Below are 20,750 nucleotides of genomic sequence, written 5' to 3'. Positions count from 1 at the left end.
GCGTCCATACAAGAATACTATCGTTGGCACACGTGCACATGCGTCCATACAAGAATGCATGACTTGACGACCAAGAGCGCTAGACCCAGAGAGGAGGCTGCGAGCACTTCAGTATTATAAAGTCACTTGTTGGTAGTTATGATTATCTGGAGAGTCTCCACAGACCACAATGACTTTGTAAAGGAATTTAGTTAGGAACAGAGGTAGCTCGAGGGTCACTAGGAGGTTCAGTCCGTTACCGTTTTAAGTAGTAGAAAGCTTCCCTGAACTCGTCCATCCAACATCCCCAAACCAAGGCTATTCACCTGGCTAACACACTATGCGTATTCGATTCGTAGTTTCAATGCCAACACAGCAGTGCAACATGCTGGGGAAATCCACCAGTCTCGCCTTACTGATTTTTCTTCACTCACTTTCGCCGTGCTCGTCGGCGCCGGCGCCGTCGCAGCTGGGCGCCGGCTCCACCCTCTCCGTGGAAGACCACGTGCGGTCCTTCCTCGTGTCCCCCGACGCCACCTTCTCCTGCGGCTTCCTGGAGGCCGGCGAGAACGCCTTCTCGTTCTCCGTCTGGTACACCGGCTCAGCGGACAAGACCGCCGTCTGGACGGCGAGCCCCGGCGCGCCTGTGAACGGCAGGGGATCCAGGATCACGTTCCGCCACGACGGGGGCCTGGCCCTCGCCGACGCCAACGGGACCGCCGTGTGGGAGAGCAAGACGAGCGGCGGGGGTCTCGTCATCTCCCTCCTCGACACCGGAAACCTCGTCATCTCGGACCCATCTAACAACGGCGGCCCCGCCCCGTGGCAGAGCTTCGACTGGCCGACGGACACGCTGGTCCCGTCGCAGCCGCTCACCAAGCACATGAAGCTCGTCGCCGGCTACTTCAGCCTCTACTACGACAACGACAACGTGCTGCGCCTCCTCTACGACGGCCCCGACACGTCGAGCATCTACTGGCCGTCTCCGGATAACACCGTGTTCGGGAACGCCCGGACAAACTACAACAGCTCCAGGATCGCTGTCCTCGACGACACCGGCGTGTTCTTGTCCAGCGACAACCTGGCAGTCCGTGCCTCCGACCTCGGCCCCGGCGTCAAGAGACGGCTGACCATCGATCCGGACGGCAACGTGAGGATCTACAGCCTCAACGCGACAACCGGGGGCTGGAAGGTGACATGGGCGGCGATGGCGCAGCCATGCTCCGTGCACGGCGTGTGCGGCCAGAACGCGACCTGCGAGTACCAGCCGGGCCTCAGATGCTCGTGCCTGCCCGGTTACGAGATGTCCGACCGGGAGGACTGGCGCAAAGGTTGCAAGCCCATGTTCGGCGTCACCAACTGCAGCCAAGACCAAGCGGCGGCGCCGGAAGAGCGGTTCAAGTTCGTCAGGGTGCCGCAGACTGACTTCTACGGCTACGACCTGGGGTACAACAGCTCTGTTACGTTCGAGCACTGCAAGAAGCTGTGCTTGGAGATGTGCTTGTGCACCGCCTTCTCCTACCGGCTTACAGGCATCGGCGTCTGCTACCCAAAAGGCACGCTCTTCAACGGCTACACATCTCCAAATTTCCCCGGGAGCATCTACATCAAGCTACCGATCGATTTCGACACCTCGGCGCAGTCGGTCTCTGCTCGTAGCTCCGAAGGCCTTGCCTGCAATCCTAACGGTCCCAAGATCGTCCAAGGATCTCCAGACACGTTCCGGAGACCAAGAAACAACACGAAGTGGTCGTACCTGTATGCGTTTGCCACGGTGCTGGGAGTTCTTGATGTTATCTTCATTGCAACAAGCTGGTGGTTTCTTTCCAGCAAGCAGAGCATACCCAGTTCGCTGGAGGCAGGATACAGGATGGTTACGGGCCAGTTCAGGAGGTTCACGTACCGGGAGCTCAAGGACGCAACGGGGAACTTCAAGGAAGAGCTCGGCCGGGGCGGCTCCGGAGTCGTGTACCGCGGCGTGCTCGACAAAGGGAAAGTGGTGGCGGTGAAGAAGCTGACGAACGTGGCGGGAGGCGACGAGGAGTTCTGGGCGGAGATGACGGTGATCGGCCGGATCAACCACATCAACCTCGTTAGGATCTGGGGGTTCTGCTCCCAGGGCAAGCGTAAGTTGCTGGTGTACGAGTATGTCGAGAATGAGTCACTGGACAGGCACCTGTTCGCCACGGATAGAACATTGTCGTGGCGCGAGCGATACAGGATCGCGCTGGGGACAGCCAGGGGCCTCGCCTACCTCCACCACGAGTGCCTGGAGTGGGTCATCCACTGCGACGTGAAGCCGGAGAACATCCTGCTGACGCGGGAGTTCGACGCCAAGATCGCCGACTTCGGGCTCGCCAAGCTGTCCAAGAGGGACGGCGCCGGCGACAGTAGTATGCAGCTCACCCACATGAGAGGGACGACGGGGTACATGGCGCCGGAGTGGGCGCTGAACGTGCCCATCAACGCCAAGGTCGATGTGTACAGCTACGGCATCGTGCTGCTGGAGATCGTGATCGGGAGCAGGATCTCCGAACAGAGGACAGCCGGTGGTGAGCGGCTGGAGATGTTGCAGACCGCTGAGGTCCTGAGGCAGGTGGTGGCCAGTGGGGACATCGCGCCCTTGGTGGATGGCAGGCTGCAGGGGCAGTTCAATCCCCGGCAGGCCCTGGAAATGGTGCGGATTTCCTTGTCGTGCATGGAGGAGAGGAGCAAAAGGCCCACCATGGACGACATCGCCAAGGTTCTAATGGTGTGTGACGATGAGGACGAGCACCCCGCTTATCGATCGTGAGTTGCGATCACCCGACCCAGGAAGTGGCCACCAAAATTGATTAAATGCGGCTGGATTACTTTAGCAGAGGAAGTGTGCCGCCGCTGATTACATCTTAGCTATAGCTTAGAGGTACAACAGTTTGCATGATGGGTACAGGTAGCTCACAGATGATGCAAAATGCTCAATTATTTGTCATATAAAATTTAGATATTTTGCTGTACAAAAGATAAAATTATTATTATCTTACTATTACTAATTAAGAGTTTCTTTAGAGCCTCCATGTTGAACCTGACTAGTCAGGTCAGTCACTCCAGAATAAAAAAGATAACTCCTAATAATTCTTACAAAAATCGGAAACATATGTAAGGAAAATGACCCTATGTCATAATAATTTTGGTGATTAATGACAACATAGTCGTTGGGACTAATGTATTTGCAAGATGAACCTTTGCAGGTGTTTTATAGATCCCAAGGATGAATTACAAAACCATCAAAATGAGAAAGAAAAGAAAGACAGAAGAATTCTATGGCATCCAAATGATGGTAACGAAGTCGGGACAAAGACACGCAAAGAATTGAAGCGAATCCTGCTTAAGACAAAGCACCGACTCAATCACCGATTCATACGATGATGGTTGTGAGTGTCACCGAATCAGTCGATGACCAAAGCACAGCGCCAGGGCCATGACAGGCGTGTGCACTGTGACCACCCGGTGTGAACAGTGGCCTTCATCGAATCAGACGGTGAGGACTGGCTCGGCTCAGCATCGTCTTTGGAACTTTGAGAAGTTATTTTGAGGCCTCACCAATTCATACTGTGGGTACAATGACCAGGGCAACAGATGAGTCGGTGATGATGGCGAAGGAAGGCAACGACTCAGAAGGTGTCACCGATCCATACAGTGAGACTGGGCGCCGAATCAGTCGGTGACCCATGGAGCCCGGGCGTCATTGCCCAGCGGCTAGCTGAGGAGGCTGCACCGATTCATACGGTGCTACCCCTTGCGCACCACGGAATCAGTCGGTGATACGCAGAAAGTTACAACGGCTATGTAACGGCTAGTTCTTGGAGTTGGGGCTATATATACCCATTGCCCGGCCATTTGAGATGTGTTAGAGCTTGAGGAAGCTATAGGCTTGGTTCTCACATACACACAAGTGCTCTATCCACCAAAGTGCTCAAGAGAAGATTAAGGCAATTAGCATAAGGTTTAAATCTTGATTAGTGATAGTTTACGCCTATTAGCGTATTGTTTTAGGGTTTAGCCTAGAGTTAGGCGAGGTTTGTGTACCTCCTTTGTATCAGTGCTTGCCCGCACCAAGAGTAGTAAATTCGGGGCTTGTAAGTCTTGCGAGAACCTCCAACTGTATTTGTGGAGTGATCGCTGGTGCTTGTGAAAGGGAGGAGAGGCCCTTGGCTTTTTGCTGAAGCTCTACCAAGTGAAGAGCGGCAAGGAGCACCCGGGAGAGGTTAGGCAGATTTTCTAGCACACTTGATTTTCACCCCCTAGTTCTCGCATTAGCCCGGTTCTTCCACGGTTCGCTCGGATACCAACTAACCACATCCCTTTTTTTCTTGGTTTTGTGGCGGTCATGTTAGTCCCGTTCTTCCGCGGTCCATCCGGTGATTTTCTAGCGTGCTCAACTTTCACCCCCTCCCGGTTCTCGCATTTAGCCTGGGTCTTCCACATTTCACCCACACACAAATAGGTTAAACCGTCGGAAGCCCAATTTTCCCCTTTTTTTAAGAATTTTTACAAGTGCAGAAGCCTTACTCACTTTAATAATAGAGATTAAAGTGCACAGTCTCCCTATTATTAAATCCCAAGTAATAATATATCCCTACATATATAGATGTACAACGCCTACTTGTTGAGTAATAAACCTCGACAACAAGGTCCGGACAGACTCCCTTTGAGATTCAGGTGGGGAAAATCTTTCCAGCAAATAGCAATTCGCGTGTGGAGGAGAGCTCTCACTTTATGGTTGAGGGTAGGTTTTTTTTTTGCCGGGTAGCCTATTTTCGGTTTTAGGCTTCTCTTTGCATACTTTGGGGGGGTGCGGGGCTGGGGGCTCCCACACTGGATTCAAACATTCCTCGCCAGCTGGTCTGGGGGGTGGGGACGATTATCCCCTCCATGATGTTGCACATGCAACAAGCCTCTAACGCGTGTCCTGAGCCCACCACCCCTGTATACGCGAGGCTGAGGAGGGGTAACACCCCCGTGCTAGTGAATCTTCATGTCCTACCTGGCCATGACTGGATGAGGGTGACCGACGATGTCAAAAGCCGGGGTGAGTTGCCCAGGTGTAACGACTTAGGGTTAATCAGCCGAGTTAATCTTAAGATAAGTCACTAATCCGGTTGACTCAGCTTTTCCCGAGCCATATCCGCTAAAGTCCAGTTATCAGCCCGACCCCTGAAACCCGACTAACAACAGCTTTTCTCTAAGTCCCGAAACCAGTATCTTCCAAACTTTGGGAGAACCAGAGATCAGAGGATGGACCCAGAAATAGATCCCACGGATCTCTCGGGTGAGGCGCGCCAGAGTAAGCGTGCGCCCTGTTTCAGAGCCTCTCCGCCGCGTGGCTCAGCCTCCCCGACGAGCGCCGCTTCGCCCAGTCGCCGGCCGCGACAAGATGGATCAGTGCGCCTCCTTCCCAATCGCACGTAGAAGCGCCTTGCAGCCCTTTCCGCCTCATCTCGTCTCGCCTGCAACCTCGCCGGTCGTGCCAGGCGCCCTGTTGCCGCTGCGACCAAGGATTGGCCGCTGCCGCGCCAGACTGCCTCGCCTCCCACGCTCATCATCTCACCCGGATCCCCGGCCGCGCGTCCCAATGCCTTCCGACTTTTCCGTCGCCCCTCAGTCGCGCTGCCCACGCGCGTGCGCCCCGCGACGATACCGCCCTCGCCAACCATGGCTCCGGCAGTGACAACTCCTTTTCCCACCTCGCCAGTAGTGTGTCCCGGCAAAGGCGCTGGTCTGCGCCTGCTAGCGTCGCCGCTCGTCCTGTCACCTTGCCTGCAACGCCCTCGCCTGTAGTTCCCCTTCCTTCCTTCCTTCCTGCCACACGCTAGCCGAGCCGTCGCCCCCAATCCGCCGCTTGACGCGACCAGACCCACGCTCGCCCTCGCCAATCCTTCTTTCTAGCAAAATCGCGCCTGCACAAGCTCTCTCTCCAGTGCCCAATGACCGAAGACCCTGTCCCCGAAGCTCCGCTTCGCCGGCCAATGGAGGCGTCGACCAATCGCCGCCACGGCAGAGCACTCCATCCTCTTCGACCTGATCCTCACGCTGCCCAGACTCCTTCTCTTCTGCGTAGCTATAAAAGGAAATACCAGAGCCTCTACCGGAGTTCCCTTTGCCATCTTTACCTCGCCGCACCTTCCTCTGTTTCGTGCTCAAGCGTTGTCGCATAAGCTCTTGAGGAACTTCCCCTCTCCACTCAACACCCGCTTTTCCCAACCCACCAGCCGCTTGTTTTCCTCTGCACGGTGCTAGAGCTTGCTTGTTGTTGACAAGGAGCACCGCCGCCGCCGGACCCCGCCGCCGCCCAAGCCTTAGCGCCTTAAGTCTTTCCGCCTGAGTCTGTTCCTTCCCGACCCTAAGACTTCACCAGTAGGCCCAAAGGTAAGCTGCCGACCCCTTTCCGTCTCGCCCGACCCTATCTGTTTTGCCCGACCCTTGTCCGCCTCGCTCGAGGGCCCGACTGTAACTTTTTCCTTTAACCAAGGGTATCTGTGTAAAATTTTAGAATTTCTCTGTGTCCAGTCTGAGTACCCTAGTACAGTTATTCCTTAGGTCTGAGGGTCAGATCATGAGTTTTCCCGACCCGACCCTTTATCTTGTTCTCTATCAACAGAAGCTTGGGATTCCACACCTTTTCCTGAAGCCTTGCTACAAGTTTCTGAGCTTAAGCTTGCAAGTGTTGTTGAAATAACCGTCTAAGTGTTTAACACCTGTATTACATTTCCGTGTAGAACTAAATCTCGCTGACGGCACCTACGAGCTGCATCCGGTGCTAGAAGACGAAGTAGTAGCCGAGCTGCCGACTGCAGGAGCCAAAGCAGAACACGCCGAAGACCCGTCCGCTTCCACCCCGCTCGAAGGCAAGCCCCGGAGCATAACCCAACTTTTCTAAACTTGCGCATGCCTTCTTTAGTATGTATGTGCCTTTATGTTATAGGAGTTGTTTGAAGCCTTAGATGCATGACATAGTTCCCTTGATCTGAACACTAGCATGGTAAGTTCGAGTAGTTGCGATGCTTAATAGGACTCGGTAAAAGTCGAGTGATTTCCTATCACTCGCGAGCTATAGGAGTTGTTTGTTCTCCTTCTGGTTACAACTATAAGGACGGTGGACGGGGCAGGGTCTTGTGAACTCTTTTGGTGGTCGGTGGATTGCCCCGTCTATCTATGTGAAACTGCTTAAGGTCGGAAAGTGTTGGTGTTCGTGATCAAGTGTTTGAAAGTACTAATCTCATACCTAGTATGGGATGGGGAAGCCTAGTACCTAATTGAACCTGGACGTGAGCGGTTCGATCCACTGTCTCTGGAACGGAGTTTTTCCCCTGCGGCCACATGTGGTGGCAAGTGTGGTCACAGAACGGCAGAGGCTGGGTCTGTGGAACATTGCACCAAGAGAAGTGGACCCGACACGGGTCAGGGGATCGATGGGGACGGCCGACACAGGAAGCGACCTTTATGGTGCGCGGATGTCGTGAGATTAGGTTCGCATGCATGGTTAAAAACTCGAATCGATTCGTCTGCCTCTCACAGTTTGAGACTGCTTGATCGCTATGCTACACTAAGTAAAGATAAAACAGGATGATGACACGAACTTGATGCTTGTTCTATATATTGTTGTTTGGAAACTATGTTTGCTTAGAATGAGTTGTCAATGTAGACTGGTTAACAAACTTAGAATCGAAGCTAAAATATTGAAAGTAAGGACCTCCTGTAGTCGCTTTTGGCAAAACAAACCCCTCAGCCAAAGAGCCTTGCATTTCTAGAAGTTGGTGGAGTAGTTTTTCCACCGGTCGGTTAAGTCTTGTTGAGCTTAGTAGCTCAGCCTTGTTTGTGGCATCTCTTTCAGGTGAAGTTGAAGTTTCTAAGTATGCTGTTGTTGGTACTTGGCCTCCCCAGCTTCCTCCTGGGTGGACGGTCGAGTGGGATCCCTTCTCGGACGACGAGGAGAGGGACCATTGATGTCCTGATCGGCCTCATCTGGGATATCCGACCCGACGCTAGCTTCCGCTGTTCTATTTATCTTTCCGCTATTTGTGAACTTGTAAAACTCTGATTTTTGAACCAGTGTTGTAATAAAATTTGTACTTGTTTAAGTGGATGATCTGTTGTATTCTCTGGAACCACTCACCTTCATGTGGACTATGCTAACTCGGTCCTGTAAAGTGGTTTTATCGCATGAAATTCGACGGATCGTCGAGTTAGCTTGATTAAAGCATATGAGCACATGTTAGATGACTTAAACGTGCTTTAGTTAAGTTAATCTGAGGTGTTCTGTCACACCAGGTCTCATGGGTGGGGTTGGCCGCCCACATCCCCCGTCCCTAACGGGCGATGTGACGGGCCGTACCTACCATGCTGTCTACTATGGCTGACGGGTCGGACGTGGTGGCATAGAGGGGTGCCTACGCCTCTGCAGCAGGAGCATTAAATGAAAATGGTAGAAATTCATCCTGAGCCCATGAGTCCTCGTTCGGTTATGAACAGGGGAGGGCTCAAGGTGGTGCGGCTTGGCTTTCTTGTGCAGCAGAACCACCACATGGAACCAATAGGATCGAGGGATGGGCACGTGACATGCCCCAAGCCCCCCTCCCGCAGCCCCCTCAAAAAAATCTTGTGTCATTGTGGGACCCTTGCTTCTCGTAGGCAGAAATCGTGCATGTTCCCTTAAGGCTCAAGGATGGGATTGACGCGACACCGAGGCATGACCGTCCACAAGTATTTTCAACAGCTAGGAATGGATGAATGCACAATCTTACTCTGATTGTAAGTTAGACGTTGTGAGATTCAAAATCCACCCAAAAGTTATTTAGAAAATCAGGAAAACTAATAATTATTCACCACCTCAACTTTTGGTGTCTAATGAAACTTACTAAATCAAGTGACGCCTACCCTTAACTTTTGCAAGGTGGCAGGAATTAATTTCTTGCTAACAGTGCATATACACATACAAGGTGTAGTATGGCATGAATTAATTTTCTGCAAGACTGCAATTTAGACAGTAGTATGGGGAATAATTTATTGACAACAATGGCAGGAATTTATTTCTTGACAACAATACCAGGTGTAGTATAGCGCGAATTAACTTCCTGCCAAAGATGCATGCATAGCAGATATTGTCTGGTTCAATGCACCATCCACGACGCGCCTAGCGTCCACTTTTGACTCTGAGTATTGCCTATAAATAGATGCACTCGGTGACACCAACCAGCACCAGGTCTCTTCTCCCTTACCATCGGTCAGTTTGAAGGCATGACTCGCAACACCTGGGCGATGTCTATCCTCCAATCCTCCTACAACTCGTGCTATTCTTGGGAATCGGTAAGCATGATGCTCAAGTACCTCACCAAAGTATCATATAATAATTTTACCATACCGGCACTTCAGTTCAATTACTATGTTATTCTTCAATTATGTAGGCGGACATACTGATGCTAACAAATTCTCGATGCCAATATTGCACCGCAATGTCCGACTGCCGAAGCATAGCAAATCCCCTCGGGAGCCTCCAGCTTCAATGGGTACGGACATGGTTGTGTAGCTTATTTTTTTATGCACCAAATGCGTGTATGGTTGGTTCTTTGCAAAATCCTTTTTATTGAAATTGAATGAGTAGAAACCACCCAGGTGTCCGTGTAATTGAAGTCAAGTGGTATGTAACATGCCCGCATGGTTTATTGAAATTAACTTCTATATTGCGCTCGGTGTATGCCGGTGGCCAAACATACACCATAGGATCCTCACTGCCAATATTGCGCTACCATGTCCCACCGCCGCGAGCTAACACTCCCCCTGAGGAGCCACCAGCATTAACAAATCCATATGTGGTTGGTTCTTGGTGAAATTATTAGGGATTTAATGCATCTCCAACACGAAGCAATCGAAACCAATGCTTAGATGCAACCAGCACAACAGGGCTTTTTCTGGATTGTACTCAATTGGACCAATCTAATCTTTATTTTATTTACCTATATTTATACATGAGTTTGTTTTTGCCCGGTTCCTATGACATATTAGGGGGGCCGATGTACGAAAAAAACAAAAAAATAAGTCTTACTCACTTTATAATAGACTAGCAGAAATGCCCGTGCGTTGCTACGGGTCATTACTTGCTCTCACGTTATTATACGTTTGTTCATAATATGTTAGCTTCGCTTCATAATATGTGGTAGACAATTCATCAAAGATGAGTGGCAGAAAAGACCATTACTCCATCACCATTACGAAGGAAACAACAATTACCACCAAATATGAAACTTATAGGAAGATATCAGCAAATACTACATATGAAACAACAGAGACATCATCAGTAATACTGAATGCCTTAACATCTATCTACGTGCACAGCACACGCATCAACTGCAGTAAACTACAGTAGAAGTCGTGGCATGGCACAAGTGCAGTGAAGCACAGTCATCCATCCACCGACCACCGTCTGCTTTCCCCATTTTTTCCCCGACGTGGCGACAACCAAGCCTACCCAAGGATAATAGACAGCCCAATAGGTCATTCAGTAGTTCCTAAAGGCCGACATCTCAATACCAAACTCTCGATCCTTGCCTTGCTCCTAGCCAGAAAGTCGTTTAATCACAGACTTCGTTTTATGCTGCCTTGGCTTATGGCATGTACAGAATAATCTGTTAATGCTAAGATTCACGTATGGCCTACACATCCTCATGCCCGTCTGACCGCTTGAACTGTGCTGTGTAACTTGGAATCGGGAAACTGTGGATCAATTTCGTCACCTGGGAGTCACGAGTATCACGAAGCGTAGTTGATCAGCCACTGTAGGCTCTGCATGAAAGAAGATTGTACGGGGTAATGAATGTATTGTGATAAAAGTAGATTTCTGCCTATTGCTGGAACTGTAAGAGCATGGTTCATGGTGTTTTGTGCTCAGTAACTTATAAAAAATCAGAGGAGAAAAATGTACCATTATACATTTAGGCAGATCGTCATCCTGCGTCCTCATGTGAGTCTACATACATGCAAAGAGCTACTCGTTAGGCATTTCCAGTCTAGCTAGAATCAGAACATGTAAAATTGGAGTTGGTGTATGTTTAGAAGCTGACTGACAAGAGATTCTGAATGTTACAGTTCATATTTTGCTTATGTTTATCAAGTTCTAAACAATAGCAAGTGTAATGACAATTTATAGCTAGAAATGGAGGACTGAGGTGTTCACCTCCATGACTAAATGGCATTAGGACTCCTTGTCTGTGGCAAGGCAAGCAAGGGCTACCACAGCGGCTGCCACAATTTAGGGCCAGAAGGAGAGCTGCTTATGTTTGAGAAGTGAGAGCAAGGACAGGTATTTTGCCAGGTCCACTACCCTGTCATCTGCCTTTGCAGCCTTCAGATAGAACCTGCGAAATTTGAACACAATGGTGTTAGCCTGTCGTTATGCTCAGCTGATACAGATAAGAAAGCAGGAAGTTTGTGGTACCAGAGGAAATGGTGAGTTGTTGTGACGAAACACTTGAAGTTCAGGGCCTCCTGAACCAACCACTCCATGGCAACAACCTCACTCCGGCTGTAAGTATTGATCTCAACTTTGAATGTCTTTTGAAGGACGCTGAAAGGAATCAAGAAGTAAAAACATTAAGCATCCAACAGCAATTCACCTACACAAATGTGATACAACACGAATCATGAATAAACTGTGCAAAATTTTAGCAATAGAACAGACTGCATAAGGAAAATAAACCAGTGCATAAGCTACATGGAGAATATAGTGTTCATAGCAAGAGTGCACAAATGCACTGTTGTTCAGCACAAAAGGTACCTGGCAATTGACATATGCTAAAATGCGCCCCTCTAGAATTTGAAAGTAATACCTGTTAATGAGTCCCCTGCTTCCTTGAAGGTGGAAAGGAACTCATCTAGCTTTCCAAATATTGAAGGCAAACAAAAGTGCATCAACGCCCATAATTCAGAAAGGTTGTTCTGGATAGGAGTGCCTGTTAGTAGTAGACGTCTTGGCATGATGAAGCGTTGCTCAAGGACATTATACAGTACCTGGCAAAGAACTTTCTGAGTTAAACTTGGAAGGTTTGTTACAAAATATATGTGTATTTTAATTGATCGTAACCAAAAGGAGAAAAGGAAAAGGGTGTAACATATAGCATTTGAGTGTATGACACATGCACACCTATTAATCTAATTCCTTTTAACACTAATGCTTGGATTACAAGCTCAACGAACCAATAAAAATGCAGAATTGCACCTAGGATTTTAGCTTGAATTAGGTTAGAACTCCTAGGGGGTGTCTGCTCTTTCCTCTGTTTCCTTTATCTGGCAATGTAACTAAACTCTGATATTCTCGTTACAAGTAATGGAAATTGATAGGGTTGTTTTTTGAGCAATTTTATGGTTGCAGCCCTCTCAAGCTCAACACAGGTTGTAACTAATCAGCTGAACCTGAAGTCCACAAACTGCTAATGAAATATGAATATTTCCACTTGGTGCCACCAAGTCATAGATATTCTTTAGTTTTCTCTTAGTCACAGTGCCCAATTTACCTCTGTCATTATGCTCTACCAATACAGCGCTCGAAAGTGAAGATGTTTCTTTTCCCAAACAGTACTGAAAGTCTGAGCTTCCGTGCTACTACTGAATCAAAACTGAAAACATCACATAATGCACAAATACGAGGGGAGGTACATCCTGTGTAGCTTAGCAGTAGTACCAAGAGGTGCTTGGTGGCAAAAGCAGCAGTAACGGTAAGGAACCAGTCAAACCCTGAATTCAAAAGAACTACATAAATAAAATGGCCACTTACACTGGATGGATTTTTTAGACGTTGGGCCTCATCAATAATTGCATAGTGCCAGGGAATTTGTGAAAGAAAATCTTGATCCATCAAGGCTATGTCATATGTTTTCATGAGCACATCAAATGATAATTCCTGTTACGTGCAGAAAAGAAAAAAAGATGTCGCAAGTATTGATGGGATACACATACACCTATAGAAGATTGAACCCAGAAAAGACAGAATAGCGTACATTAGAGTGAGATGATGTGGAAGCTCTCTGCACAAGTTCAGACAACTACGTCTCTACACCACAAATTGAATCAATTGCACTGAACAATTGCAGTTCCGCTAAACTCATAGAGCTCATGTCAATCTCTCTATTGAACTCTAAATTTTGAACCTGAATATACAAGCACAACTGATAGAGATGGGGACTGTACAAAACAGCAAGCAAAATTGAATGGCAAAAAGAAGAAAATTGTACTGTGTACCCATTTCATCGAACATATTGAGGGCATCGTCCATGGAAATATCAAATGCGGAGCTAACTCCAATGGAAGCAGAGAGGAGGGGGTGGAAACGGGGGAGGGTACCTGCTAGAGGTGTCCCTGCAGGAAGTAGAAGACGAGGTCGCCGATGTGCACCCTCTCCATGGATCGATGGGGAAGGCCGGAGTCGGGGCCCCGCCGCGTCGCCGCGACGGCCACGAGGCACGACAGCCCCGCCGCCCTGGTGCCCCTGTCAAGCCCGCTCTTCAAGTCGGCGAAGCCGATGAGGTGAACCAGCTCCGCGAGCTGCGGCTCGGCGCATCACGCGTGCCAGGGACACCGCCGTGGATGCGGCCGCCGTGTTATCCTCCTCGATGCAGTCGGACGTGGCGACCACGCGCACGGCAGCCTCCGTTGCCTCGAGGCCCCTCTCGTCCTCATCCTTCTCCGTCCGCCAGAACACGTGCCCCCCGGAGACAGGGGCGCGGCCGCCGGACACCGGCGCGGATCGAGGCCGGGTCGGCTCGAACCGCCGGAGTCGCGACGCGGCGGCGGCCGCCGCCGTCGATCCACGCCGCCTCCCGCCCGGGGGCGCCGGGCCCGAGATGGAGCAGGCGCGATGGAGGGAGGGGGGAGGCGGAGACGGGAGCGGAGGTCGCGACGCCACACTCCGGCCGCCGCCCACGCGCAATCCGCTCCTTTGGCTGTATGTTTCGAAGAAAGAGAAGAACTTTCCCTTTAAACCCCCTCTCTTTCCTCCTTTTTCCATCCGACACCCAGTCTCTTCATAATAATGGACTGCGGGTTGATTTCACAAAACGTCAGGGTTTTTTTTGCAAAAAGACCACGACATACGAAAATTCAGGCAGAAGCGTTACTTGCTTTAATAATAGGTAAAGAATAAAGACATACATTGGATTTGCTCAAAGCATATAAGATTGTCTGAATCCCTCGTATTTACATTGGATTTGCTCACAAGAGGCGACAAGTTTCAACTTGTCACTTCTAGCGTTCGGTAGGCCTCAATTAGATAAAAACCAGTCAATTAAATATGTACTCATCAGCCCACTACGTGAAGAAGCAGTGCTTGAAGAAGAGTAGCACGAAATTCAAAATTGCTGACATGACCCATGCACAAGGAGTTTTTGAAAATTAAAAAGGCATAAATCTTAAAATGGATGTCTAAATTAATTTTCGATCGCACATAATATTTTTTATGACAAGATCCTCACTTAACTATGTTTGGGTGAAATTTTTTAACGAACGTTTCTTTATGAAGCCAGAACATTTTAACAACTACGAACAAATACTTAGACAACAGGAACAAATGACGATTCGTAGGAACAAAAGATTAAACACGACGATCTAATAATAGTATGCAGCGAATAAAATATTAAATATCACGTTGTACATGACAAATAATAAAAACTGAGTGTCACGAATAAATTATTGTATGCACGAACAATAATTTATATACAACGAAAAAAGATATCGAACACCAGGAACAAATGGTTATATAATGCAAACAGAAACATTAAACTTCAGGAACAAATTGATTGCATATAACTGACAAAATATTAAATATCCGGAACAAATAATTACAATGCACAGCTATAAAATTTAACATCACAAAAACCGAAATACATATCAGTGGAAATATAGTTGTAAGAAAAAAATAAAAATATAGAAGAAAAGAGAAAAAAGGATAAATAAAATAAAATAAATGGAAAATAAAAGAGCAAAGGTGTGACGCATGTCCTAGGGATTTGAACAAAAGTTGAATAAGTAAGTAAAAGAAAAGGACGAATGAAATAAATAGAAAAGGAAAACAGAATAAAAAGATTAGAAGAAAAAAGTAAAAGATGGGAAAAGGAGAAGGTGAAAAACGAAAGAAATAAAACAAGCAATGGAGGAAAAAAATCAAAGAAAAAACAGAAACTGAAGAACGAAAAACTAGTAGAGAGTCCTCCTTCTCTTGCTAGTGTTGGCCCGGCAACATGGCCCATCGCAGCAGCCAGCAGGTCAAGTAGAGGGCCGAGGCTCGGCTGACACCCATGTTGGGCCGCGGGAACGAAAGACTGAACCGGATCAAAATACGACATCGCGTCGAATTCATACCATGGGCTCACGTGGGGAGTCTTCGGCCGAAATCCTATACATCTTCCGGGAGATGGGAAGCTCGATCTTCCGAAATTTGAGATTCGTGCAACAACCGCTGGTCCATGCGGATCCAGTTATTCCTCCCTCCGCGCTTCTCCTACCCTCCGCTCCCGAGTGCGCCGACACACATGCTGGAGCCGCCGCCGAGAAGGGCCTTAGGGTTCAGGGTTCCTGGGGTGAGGCCTCTCTAGTGGTTGCTGGCTTAGAAGGGGGCTTGGAGTCGCCAGTCAGTCTAGCGGCGGAGGCGGTCGAGACGGTGGTGAGGTTGGTGGCGGGAGCCGCCGGTCCAGGCAGCGGGAAGATAACTGGTGGGCAGGGTCGGCGGTGTGGGCAACGTGGTGTTTTGGTGGATGAAGTTGACGCACGGTGGTAGGTTGGGGGGTGGCATGGCGAGGGGGATGCTGCCGGCCGTGGGTGGTGGAGGATGACGGCGGGAGCGTCACGTCACGGCTCGATTAGCTTGGCAGCAGCAACGAAGCCGGATTCAGCGGTGGCAGCCGTCGGAGACGGGGCAGTAGGCTGGCTGCGGGGTACTTCAGCCTCTACTACGACAACGACAACGTGCTGCGCCTCCTCTACGACGGCCCCGGCCCCGACACGTCGAGCATCTACTGCCCGTCTCCGGAATACACCGTGTTCGGGAACGCCCGGACAAACTACAACATCTCCAGGATCGGTGTCCTCGATGACACTGGCGTGTTCTTCTCCAGCGACAACCTTGTGGTCGAAGCTTCCGACCTGGGCCCTGGCATCAAACGACGGCTGACCATCGATCAAGATGGTAACTTAAGAATCTACAGCCTGAACACGCCAATTGGAGGCTGGACGGTCTCATGGGAGGTAGTACAGCAACCGTGCTCCACGCATGGGCTGTGTGGCGGGAACGCGATCTGCGAATACCAACCAAGCCTCAGATGCTCGTGCTTGCCAGGATACGAGATGGTCAACCCGCGGGACTGGAGAAAAGGCTGCAAGCCAATGTTCGGCTTCAGCATTACCAGCTGTATCCATGCAGCGCCGGAGAAGTTTTAAGTTCGTCGAGTTGCAGCACACCGACTTCTACGGATACGACCTGGGGTACAACAGCTCTGTTACGTTCGAGCGCTGCAAGAAAATGTGCTTGGAGATGTGCTCGTGCGCCGCCTTCTCCTACCGGCTTGCAGGCACAGGCGTCTGCTACCCAAAAGGCATGCTCTTCAACGGCTACACATCTCCAGATTTCCCCGGGAGCATACACCTCAAAGTTCCTTACAATTTTGACACGTCAGCAACCTCGGTTTATGCACGGAGCACCGCAGGCCTTGCTTGCAATCCTAAAATCGTTCCTGATCCCGTGGTATTCGTAGGATCCCAGGATAACAAATGGCCATACTTGTTTGCGTTCGCAGGAGTACTTGGAGTTCTCGATCTTCTCTTTATTGCCATAGCCTGGTGGTTCCTTAGAGGCAAACAACGCACACCCAGCTCACTAGATGCAGGCTACACGATGCTCAGAGGCCAGTTCAGGAGGTTCACGTATCGGGAGCTCAAGGCCGCGACGGGAAACTTCAAGGAAGAGCTTGGCCGGGGCGGCTCCGGCGTCGTGTACCGTGGAGTGCTCGACCAAGGCAAGGTGGTGGCGGTGAAGAAGCTGGCAAACGTGGAACAAGGCGACGAGGAATTCTGGGCGGAGATGACGGTGATTGGGAGGATCAACCACGTCAACCTCGTCAGAACCTGGGGGTTCTGCTCCGAAGGCAAGCACAAGATGCTGGTGTACGAGTACGTGGAGAACGAATCGCTTGACAGGCACCTGTTCGACATGGGCAGGAGGCCGCTGCCCTGGAACGAGTGCCTCGAGTGGGTGATCCATTGCGACGTGAAGACAGAGAACATCCTGGTGACACGGGAGTTCCATGCCAAGATCGCCGACTTCGGGCTGGCCAAGCTGTCCAAGAGGGACGGCTCCGGCGTGCAGTTTTCTCACATGAGGGGGACGCTGGGGTACATGGCACCGGAGTGGGCGCTGAAGGCCTGAACCTTCCTATCAACGCCAAGGCTGACGTGTTCAGCAAAGGCATCGTGCTGTTCGAGATCCTGACGGGAACGAGGATATCGGAACAGAGGACGGCGGATGGGGAGCTTTTTGAAGCTGGGCAGGTCGCCCAGGTGCTGAGGCAGGTCATGGCTAGTGGGGATGTCGTGTCCCAGGTGGACAGTAGAATGAAGGGGCATTTCAATGTTAAATGTAAAGATATATTTTGTATTTATCCCTTTGCTGTTCCTAGACTTATGCGGCTGTGGTGAATCTTCCAGAATAGATTAGATAGAGTTTGTTGTAACAAACCACAGCCAGTTCTCTAGGGATGGAGCCTATGTAAGCCTCCGGTGCCAGGCGTTTTGGTAACCATAAGAATTAACACGCAACCGGCCAGGAGCTCTAAGTTTGGGGCCCTGCCGTTCCACCACATTGCGCCTCTGAAGCTTTTTCACATGGTAATCAGAGCCTAGGTCACCATGTCGTCAAGTTCAAGCGTTCCGCATCCTCTCTTCGGTGTTCCAATCACCGAGAAATTGACAAGGAAGAATCACGCGCCATGGCGCGCACTCGTGCTTGCAGCCGTCCGCGGCGCACGCATGGAAGGTTACCTCAATGGCAAGACTCAAGCTCCTGCGCAAGAGATCGAGGAGAAGAAGGCTGACGGTACAACCGTCAAGGTGCCTAATCTGGCCTATGCAGATTGGTTCGCCGAGGATCAGAAAGTCCTTGGGCTGATCTTGTCTTCGGTCGGGAAGGAAGTGCAGCCACAGGTCGTCGCTGCAGTGACGGCGGCCGAGGCATGGGGAGTGATTGAGAACATGTTCTCCGCTCAAACCCGTGCCAAAACGATGAACGTGCGATTAGTACTTGCTACAACAAGGAAAGGTAACCAGACAATTGCTGAATACTTTACCAAGATGAAAGGCTATGCAGATGAGATGGCAGCTGCGGGGAAGCCAATGGACGACGAGGAGCTGGCGGCCCATATTTGTAACGGGCTGGACGCTGAATTCAATCCGGTGGTGACATCTGTTACTGCTCGGACTGAACCGCTCTCAATTCATGAGTTGTACTCTCAGCTTCTTAGCTTTGAGACGCGACTCGAGCTTCAAGATGGATCGGGCTTCTCTGCAAACGCCGCCAATAAGGGCGGTCGATCTGGATCAGGAGGATCTGGGTCGGGCGGCTACAACAATCGCTACTTCAACAACAATCGCGCCCCTGGGCGTGGTGATGGAGGCCGTGGCGGCTCGCGTGGGCGCAGTCCCGCGCGTGGTCGCGGACAGCAACGCGGGGGAAGGGCACAGCGCCCCAACCTTGGAGGCGTGGATGAACGTCCTCTTTGTCAAGTGTGCTTAAAAATAGGGCACACTGCGGCGAAGTGTTGGCATCGCTTCGACGAGTCCTATGTCCCTGAAGAACGGCACGTGGCTGCGGCGATGAACTCCTACAACGTCGACACCAACCGGTACACGGACATGGGCGCGACCGACCACGTCACCAGCGAATTGGAGAAGTTGTCCTTCCGTGAGAGGTATCACGGGAATGATCAGATCCACACAGCTAGTGGTGCAGGTATGGAAATTAAGCACATCGGTCATACTACTGTTCCAACCCAGTCCCGTAATCTTCATCTAAACAATGTGCTTCATGTTCCAAAAGCTAGCAAAAATCTTGTTTCTGTTCGTCGCCTTGCTAAAGATAACTCTGTTTACCCTGATTATTTTCTTATCAAGGATCAGGCCACGAAGAACACGATTCTTAGAGGACGATGCCACCGAGGGTTGTACCCTCTTCCATCAGATCAGTCAATAAAACAGGCGTTTGGAGTAGTGAAGCCGTCCATGTCTAGATGGCATAGCCGCCTGGGTCATCCAGCTTTTCCAGTTGTTTCCAAAATTATCAGCAGTAATAAGCTCCCATGTTCCTCTGAGAAAAACAATGATTCAGTTTGTGATGCCTGTCAACAGGCAAAGAGTCATCAACTTTTTTATAGTAGATCCTTTAATTCCTCAAAATTTCCTTTAGAACTTGTGCATTCTGATGTCTGGGGCCCTGCTCTAGATTCAGTCAGGAGAAAGAAATATTATGTTAGTTTTGTTGATGATTTTAGCAAGTTCACCTGGATCTACTTTATTAAATACAAGTCTGAAGTGTTTGAGAAATTCCATGATTTTCAGGCCATGGTAGAGAGACAATTTGGTCGCAAAATTCTCACCATGCAAACTGATTGGGGAGGGGAGTACATAAAATTGCATAATTTCTTTACCAAAAGTGGGATTGTGCATCATGTTTCCTGTCCCCATGCGCATCAACAAAATGGAGTTGTTGAGCGCAAGCATAGACACATTGTCGAAATTGGGCTTTCCCTCCTCGCTCATGCCTCTATGCCACTAAAATTTTGGGATGAGGCTTTTGCAACAGCTGTTTTTCTTATTAACCGTATGCCTAGCGCTACCATCCAGCATGAAACACCTTTAGAACGCTTGTTTAATCAAAAGCCTGAATATTCCTCTCTTCGGGTTTTTGGTTGCGCCTGTTGGCCCAACCTTCGTCCATATAATCAACATAAGCTTGAGTTTCGCTCAAGACGATGCGTTTTTATTGGCTATAGTCCTCTCCATAAAGGGTTCAAGTGTCTAGATGTGTCATCCGGTCGTGTTTTTATCTTCCGGGATGTTATTTTTGATGAGTCTATTTTTCCTTTTTCTGAACTCCACTCCAATGCAGGAGCCCGTCTCCGTGCTGAAATTAATCTATTACCATCAGACCTTGTTCCTTTATCTATTCCTGGGGTGGAACCTGTAGCAGACCGTGTGTTTAATTCCGCTAATGCTACTCACCAGAATGGATCTAGTGCATGTGATAACAGGATCTCAGATTTGCCTCCTAGTGCGAGACATGAGAATGATGTGTCACGGACTCCTGGGCGATCTGCTCCGGGATCGGGGCTCTCCAACTCTACCGGCCCATCCCAACAACGCGCCAGCACCACGGAGACGCTGGTTCGCGCTCCGGCACTGCCTGACCCCGCGTGCACGCCGGGTGCCCCACCTGGTGCTGACGCGCGGCCGAATCAGGGTTCAGGCGAGGGGGAGACAGGAGCTGTGCCTGCGCCTGATTCTGGAGCTGTGCCTGCGCCTGATTCTGACGCTGCGGACGATGCGGCCGAGAGAACAGCGCCTGTGCCTGATACTGCAAATGCAGATCTCCCTGTTGATGAATCCTCTGTGCCAGCACCACATCACCCAGCACCACATCACCGGACCCGGTTGAGTGCAGGTATTCGTAAGCCAAAAATTTATACTGATGGAACAGTCAGGTA

At 50.0% G+C, this 20,750-nt stretch overlaps 1 protein-coding gene, 1 long non-coding RNA gene and 1 pseudogene across 6 annotated transcripts; 2 read left to right on the top strand and 1 right to left on the bottom strand.

Annotated features, from left to right (window-relative positions):
- Positions 1-215: 215 nt before the first annotated feature.
- Positions 216-3,115, top strand: LOC101753708 (putative receptor protein kinase ZmPK1). Its single transcript, XM_004972026.2, has one exon. The coding sequence runs from the start codon at positions 320-322 to the stop codon at positions 2,771-2,773; it is 2,454 nt and encodes an 817-aa protein (XP_004972083.1). The 5' UTR covers positions 216-319; the 3' UTR covers positions 2,774-3,115.
- A 7,126-nt stretch (positions 3,116-10,241) lies between these two features.
- Positions 10,242-13,942, bottom strand: LOC101759491. Of its 5 annotated transcripts, none has more exons than XR_001164186.3 (8): positions 13,351-13,942; positions 13,008-13,157; positions 12,785-12,910; positions 11,841-12,021; positions 11,450-11,578; positions 11,189-11,369; positions 10,937-10,981; positions 10,242-10,797 (listed from the first exon to the last, which is right to left on the bottom strand). It is a non-coding gene; the product is annotated as an uncharacterized LOC101759491 (long non-coding RNA). The 5 variants fall into 5 exon arrangements; XR_001164185.3 differs by lacking the exon at positions 13,351-13,942 and adding an exon at positions 12,525-12,615 and having other exon boundaries at positions 13,008-13,344; XR_001164183.3 differs by lacking the exon at positions 13,351-13,942 and adding an exon at positions 12,525-12,612 and having other exon boundaries at positions 13,008-13,344.
- A 2,349-nt stretch (positions 13,943-16,291) lies between these two features.
- On the top strand, positions 16,292-17,787 carry LOC101753296 (annotated as a pseudogene).
- The last annotated feature ends 2,963 nt before the right edge of the window (positions 17,788-20,750 follow it).

This window comes from Setaria italica, chromosome V, assembly GCF_000263155.2.
Source record: "Setaria italica strain Yugu1 chromosome V, Setaria_italica_v2.0, whole genome shotgun sequence".
Lineage (NCBI taxonomy): Eukaryota > Viridiplantae > Streptophyta > Magnoliopsida > Poales > Poaceae > Setaria > Setaria italica.
This window is presented reverse-complemented; position numbering and strand designations above follow the sequence as displayed.

Bases quoted from the DNA above. Each gene is read 5' to 3' on its own strand.
- LOC101753708 (XM_004972026.2), top strand. From the start codon at position 320: ATGCGTATTCGATTCGTAGTTTCAATGCCAACACAGCAGTGCAACATG.